The 7,248-nt window shown below is 43.7% G+C and overlaps 1 protein-coding gene across 1 annotated transcript; it reads left to right on the top strand.

Annotated features, from left to right (window-relative positions):
* The first annotated feature begins 247 nt into the window (after nt 1-247).
* LOC143154045 (phospholipase A1 member A) lies at nt 248-7,182 on the top strand. The gene is made up of 7 exons (XM_076325808.1): nt 248-470; nt 2,119-2,233; nt 3,143-3,291; nt 4,176-4,430; nt 5,539-5,730; nt 6,363-6,531; nt 7,006-7,182. Exons 1-7 carry the CDS (start codon nt 413-415, stop codon nt 7,118-7,120), a joined length of 1,053 nt encoding a protein of 350 aa, XP_076181923.1. The 5' UTR covers nt 248-412; the 3' UTR covers nt 7,121-7,182.
* Nucleotides 7,183-7,248: the final 66 nt, after the last annotated feature.

The following is a 7,248-nucleotide window of genomic DNA, read 5'->3' as shown; positions in this document are numbered from 1 at the left end:
CACACGAGTGCGCCGCTTTTAGTGGCGCGATGCTGCGCACGAACACGAGTGCGCCGTCGTTAGTGTCGCGATGCTGCGCACGCATACGAGTGCGCCGATTTTAGTAGCGCGATGCTGCGCACGCACACAAGTGCGCCGCTATAGTGGTGCGACGCTGCGCACGCACACGAGTGCGCCCCGGGCAAAATCAGAGATGTTACACTCGCGGTACGTCGGGGCGCGTTACTTTCTAAAGTCTCCCCTCCAACCCCCTCTACCCTTCCCTCCTCTTCAGTCCGCGGTGGTCAATGGTTCTCCCCGGAGACTTTACATTTCGCGATCGGCCGCGACAAGCGGCGGGAAGAGCGGTTTTACCGATTTTTCGGCACCGGGTTGCCTGAATGTTATATCACAAACAACGGGAGTGCGGGAGATGGCGGTCAGTGTCGTGAGGTACCTAGTACTCGTCTTCCTGGCTTTGCTGCAGTACCGTAAGTAGCCTCGCGAACGAATTGTCAATCGGCGCTATTCTTCGCCCGGTGAATTTTAAATTAGCGAACGCCGCCTTCTTGAACTTTGTCCCCGCGAGCGTGCACGACGAGCGCTCCCTCTCGCGAAATGGTCCCGCGCGCGCCTTGTCATCCAAGAGCAGCAAACCACGTTCGTCCGATCTACGATCCCGATCGATCGTAGCGTGGTGTGTTTTTTGTTTCGTTCTTTTTTTTTCTTCTCGTGTTTCTGAGCGAAGGGTATGTAAAACTAGTTCCCTGCACTGGTTGTTTTTACGATGAAGTTCGTGCTCGACAGTTTCTGTTAGGAATGTGGATTCCGCAAGTCGATGTAAGTGCTCGGCGAGGTCGTCTTCTTTAACCTCGTTTTCTTTATGGACCACGGTTCGTAAGCGCAGAGACACTGGTCGCGTTTCTTGTTTCGGTTTCGTTACGTTCGCCGGGCGCGAAAATTCATTTCGGCGCGAAACAATTCAAAATTGTACACTCCGACGTGTTTCGAGATCAAACGGACAAGCGTGTTCGATGCTACTTGAATGGCTTAACAACGATATCGTTCTCCAGCGTTACGAAGGAAAATATTATTCCACGAACACGTAGTTCTACGTGGTTCTACGTGACGGTTGCTGGTCCGACATTCACGCGGCACTATGTATATTCTAAAGTTCATTTAAAAAGTGAAACTTCATTCGGTTCCCCGTCGAAGAAAAAATCAGCAGTGCTCGGTGATTTGTGACGATACTCGCCCAGAACGTAGTACTACGTTTTCCGAAGTTTGTTGTCACGAATCGATGAAAACTCGTTAATTTGTTTCCATTTACAGACACGTAGTGCTACGTGTTACGCGTACAGCGCAACAAAGCTCACTTTCGAAGACAAACGCAAAGATTGCATCGACGCTTGTCCAGCAGAACGTTAATTAACTGTTTGTAAAACGGGAATACATTTATTAATTACTGTCGATATCCGTGTCGTCGGTGCAAGGATATGCTCGCCAAGACGAGCGATAAAAAATGTTCATCGGAACGGTAAATATGCGAGACGAACGACCTTCGCCTATTTGCTTAGTTTCTCGGAACGGTCAAATAATTTTTAGTGGTAAACAAGCGTAACGTCGATTGAACACGGTTCAACTTGGATAGCTGGCCAATTGAACGTGCAGAAAGAATTCCTGAGAAGGACGCGGTCGTTCGGACAATCAACAGTGATCTGTCCTAGATTGTTCGTTGAAACTTATCGAACAGTACTAGGTTGTTCGATAAGTTTTGTCGTTCGATAAAACTTATTGAACAGTACTGTTCAGTATAGTATTTGAACAGTATAGTACTAGGTTGCTCTATAAGTTTTGTCGTTCGATAAAACTTATCGAACAGTACTGTTCAGTATAGTATTTGAACAGTATAGTACTAGGTTGCTCTATAAGTTTTGTCGTTCGATAAAACTTATCGAACAGTACTACATTGAACAGTACTGTTCAATACGCTTTAACGAACGATGAAACTTATTGAACGGTACTGTTCAATACAGTATTTGAACAGTATAGTACTAGGTTGCTCGATAAGTTTTCTCGTTCGATAAAACTTATCGAACAACCTATTACATTACGAAACTGCGCCACGTTTGTTCATAGACGATGTGAGTGCGGATACCGCCGCAACGTTCAAGGATCTGTTCAACAGTACATCCTGCGCGAAGCCGCCCTACGAGTGTCCACATCCGCAGATAGAATTTTATCTGTACACCAGGTAAGCTTCTTTCCTCGAATACGATCGAACTTGTCGTAGGAAGTAAGATACGTGTCGTGCACAAAAAAAGTGATTTTCACTCGTATTTTACGTACCCTTTGCTCGTAACTCGAACCGAAACTTGTACAACGATAAAAGAAAAGAAAAAAAAAAAAAAAGAAGAAAAGTATACTCGTAATACATTTGTAACATTCTTCGCGACCGTTCCCACTTCTTTCCATCGAGATATAATTTTTATTTCTCGAAATTTCCAATCGAGCGTAATTTACGAATAACCAAAGAAACCACTCGAGGAAATCGAAAATCGAGAAACGATCAATTTCTTTCTCACTGTTTCGTTCGTGTCTCACGTTTCCTGTTGCATCGAGATTGTACATCATCACGGACAACTACGCTGTAGTGCACAGATCGATGTTTCGACTTTTGGGAAAGATTCCATTGATCTCGTCCGTATTCCTTTTTTTTTTCTCTCGGTTTTTACTTTCGGTGCTCGAGAAGGTTCACCGCGAGTCGGGACGTTGTAAGGAAGAACCACTACGTAAGACTCTCGATTTCAAGATCACGATCGTTTCGTCTTGTACTGAAAGTGGCCTCGTTTCGAGGTTCACCTTTCTCCGCTAGCTATAGCCGCGCGGCTTTGGCACAAGTCGGATACTTTTACTCGGATACACGCTCGTACTTTTCCTCCTTCGTCGGACTCGTCGCGTTTGTCTCTTTCTGTAAAACGGTGTTGGCCGAAAGTGACGAGCAACCGATTAAAATAAATCAAGCATTTTCGAAGACCGTATCTTCGTAACACCGACGCCCTTCGCTTTCTACGTTGGCGTTTACCGTTTCGCTCGAGAAGTGTCCGGTAGGAGAATGTAACTTTCTTTCAACGGTAACAGTCGCGTGTTAATCGTTTTTCAGAGACACACAAAAGAAACCTTCGCGCTTAGACGTACGAAGGTTCGAGTCCCTACACTATTCCAGGTTCAACAAATCGCATCCCACGAAAATTATTATCCACGGTTTCGGCGGCGGGAGGAACTTGATACCTAGCCCGGACCTTCGAAAAGGTAATTTTTTTCAAATTATATCTTCGGTATCGATCCATTTCTTTTCGGTTCGATTCTCCCCCGGGCTCTGTTAAACGCGACACCAGCCGATTGAAAAAGAAACGTTCAATTGATAGATAAAAATTGTAAAATCTGACCGCTTTACGTCGCTTCTTGAATCATTGGACGGTTGCGAATATCGAATTGGACGTTTCGTTCATTACGGTATCGTAGTTTCGTTCAATTTTCATTCGTATATTTTAAATATGCACAATCTTCGCATCGATTACACACTGTACCGTATACAATGGATACAGGATCGTTGTGTTCGTTCGTGACGCTGCACGATTTGTAGTGATTAAGTTTACCGCCTCTATACGCTATACAGGGTGTATATAGAAACTGAGACGGGCTATAATTTTGTACAACGCGCTACGGTATACTTTTTTCACCTTTTGCACGTAAAGTAACACGAGTGATCGACTTACGCGAGTTTTAAAAGTGTGCAATTGTATTTTGCAACCGCTGCGGTGCGTCTGTGAAAAAAATGGTACAGTCGCATCGTAATATAGTACCATGGTAGACAGAGTGCGTTAAACGGTGAAAAATGTTCCTCCACGATTTCCTCTAACATCGCTTGTGATAAAATTACAGCTCGTTTCGATGATTGGATACACTCCGTATAAATCGGAGATCACCGATGATAGAGTAACCGGAGAACCGATAATGAAACGCGAGCTACGAACGGTTTGAGAAATCAAAATTTCACGGGGAATGAGCGTTCAGCGTTCGAGAAATTCACCCGGTCGTTTTTTCGACGAATCGCGACGAAGAATCTAAAAATTTTCACCGCTAGCGTGTATCTAGCGTTCTCACGTCTCGATGTATGAAACTTTCGATTTCAGCGTATTTCACGCGAGGCAATTACAATATAATAATCGTCGATTACGGTGCGTTGGTACGCGAGCCCTGTCTATCGCAGATACAATGGGGTCCAGATTTCTGTTCACGATGTATTGCTCAATTGGTAAGGTACTTGAGGGATCATCCTCGGGGTACGAGGGTGGAGAATATACACGTGCTTGGGTACAGCGTGGGTGCGCATATAGCCGGGCTGATTGCGAATTATTTGCCCGATGACAGGCTTGGAAGAATTACAGGTAACGTGTGCACTCTGATGCGTAATGTGTATAGCACGGCGATACAGAAAAGTTCCACGAGGGCGTGGTTATGTGTCGCGTAGCGATCGAGTATCGTTCGATATTGCAAACAAGGAGAAAACCTATGGAGAATAACGCTAAAGGAAGAACAAGGATCGACTTCGTATTAACATTAACATTTAATGTACAAAACATTACGGAGTCTGATGTTTAGCAACGTTTACTTCTTCGACGTCGCAGTTAAAAAAAAAAATAAAAGAAACACAAGGTCGTGAGATTTGAATCGAGTTGGCATAAAAATATCATCGTCGAGCGTGAAAGTTCACAGAGATATTGAGCGGGGGAAGCAACGGGACCAGCATTCCCCCACCGCAGGGATCTTTTCTGTATCGTCGAGCTATATATTTTCTATTATTCGTTCAAAGACCAAGAAACCGTTAAATTCGAGCAAATTTGTCCATTCCGTAAAGTCGAGTCAAACAAGCAAGATTTCAAATATTCGATCGCGATAAACGCAATTACATCTCCAATGTATTCCGTTGCAACGATTCTTTCGAATCGTGTCATTAACACGACCGATTCGTTTCGCGAGTCTTCGAATCGATAAACGGCCAACGAAACGGCAATTTAAAATCGAAAGTTCAAAGATTTTTTACGCGTTACCGTTAACACGGGATATTTCCAGTATCGCGAACGAAATGAAACTGGTTTTCCCTCGATACCAACGACGCGATGCAAAATACAGAAATCGATCGATTAAGGTAATATTACTTAACCCTAAATTTTTACTCGGTAACCAACCAGTTATGTAAATTTCAATCGTCATACCGTTTTATCATCCCTTTCACTATTCGGTCAAAGTCATTGCTTTCTCCGGAGACAATTCGAAAGCATCGTTTCGCATGTTTCAACTCTCTTCGAAATTTCCTTAATCATTGCTTTATCCGACACGAAAAATATGTAACCGTCCTGTAATACCGAGATCACAGGACAAGTCCCTTCCCGTCACCTTGCAATTAACTTCCACGAGCGATAATCCCGCGCGAACACGATACTGCCTTAAAGTGTCTCTCTGATGCGAACGAATTTCCATGTACGCGACGGACAGGCCTCGATCCGACGATATTTTTCTACATGAATGGAAATCGATCGATGGATTTAGACGAGACGGATGCCCACTTCGTAGACGTCATCCACACCGGAGCCGGTATTTTGGGCCAGTGGGGCCCGACCGGGCACGCGGATTTCTACGTAAATGGGGGCTCGAGCCAGCCCGGATGCGCGACAACTTCCTTGCTCCGTAAGTAGGATCTTCCGTATCATTTTTCCTGTTACCTGGACGTTGAAGAGAAATCTCGTCGGATCTGTCAACCTTCGTGCACCGTCTTATTTATTCGAGATTACCAGGACGTACGTGACATTTAGAAAAATGCTTTCGTTACGAGGGTAAATTAAAGGGAAATCATCGCGAGCTGACGTCTCGTGGAAAATATCACCGCTGGAGTTCCTTTTATTTTTTTTTTTAAATAGGAAGCGGGTAGCGAGATTTTTGCCACGCGAGAGATATCGTCCCATTTTACTTTCCAAAAGGATCGCGAATACGAGAAGTGTCGTTCGAATGTAAACGAATCTAATTGCCGATGTTATCGTATTCGTTCCAACGAACGCTCGATTTAATCTACGGTAGTTGTATATCGCGAATGGTGATACGGTTAATGGGACGTGAAATGAACAACAGTCAATTTTACGGTAACATTGTGTTTATTGATACATTCTTTTTCTTTCTTTTTTTTTTTTCTTTTTTCTTTCGTGCGAGTTCGTGAAAACGAGCGACTGAAAGAACAGACGTGGAATTACTTTATCATCGGAGAAAACGTTTTATGGAACGGATGGTTGATTGTGAATGAAATCAGTGAAACGTTTCATCCTCAGAGACCCTGTCGTGCGACCACACAAAAGTGACGCCTTATTACATAGAATCGGTCACGACGAAAGTAGGATTCTGGGCGGCCCCGTGCGGAAATCTTTTTTCTTACCTGATCGGATGGTGCAAGCCCAAGCTGGACGAGTACATTCTTATGGGAGAAGACGCCCCGCATACGTAAGCAATTTTGCAAAGTTTCTTTTCTCCGAGGGAACAATTCTTTACTTCAACCGAATTCAACCGAGTCGAGCTTAAAGTACTTGGTTAATACTCGCTCGATGTAATTATACGAAAGATAAAATTTGAACGATGCACACTCTTCTTTCGAAACGTTCTCAAACTCCTACTGTACTTAAAAAAGAAATTTATTACCAGAGCGTTAGGTAATACAAGCTACGTTTATTTTGCGAAGTGCCTTCGAACATTTGAAAACGTAGCATTAAAAACATCCGATACGAAGAGAAAAAATATCGAGTTCGAAGTCTAGAAGGAATCGAACAAAATTACAAACACATCGACACTATTCGTCGATGTTATTTGCCACATTTGTTGCTCGTTATTGCACGAACAGTCGGGTGAAACTCTGGCAGACTAGTTTCGAGTAAAAGTGTCTTCCTTTCGGTGATGGTTACATCTTGTTGTAATTTTCAGAGCGCGAGGCATCTATTATCTCTCAACAAACGGACACAAACCGTACGCCCGCGGTCTTCCCGTAAAAAACCAGCGAACGATAAATCGGAAGCGATCGTCCTACCGCCAGTATTGAGCTTACTGAAGCAACTGATCAACATTATTATAGAATAGCGTGTCTGCAATTAGTCGCATACATTGTACGTTGTGTTTGACCCTGTTATTTCTTTGTACATTATTTAATTAGTTTTTACGTAATAAACT

Source organism: Ptiloglossa arizonensis, chromosome 13, assembly GCF_051014685.1.
Source record: "Ptiloglossa arizonensis isolate GNS036 chromosome 13, iyPtiAriz1_principal, whole genome shotgun sequence".
NCBI classification, from domain to species: Eukaryota; Metazoa; Arthropoda; class Insecta; order Hymenoptera; family Colletidae; genus Ptiloglossa; species Ptiloglossa arizonensis.
This window is presented reverse-complemented; position numbering and strand designations above follow the sequence as displayed.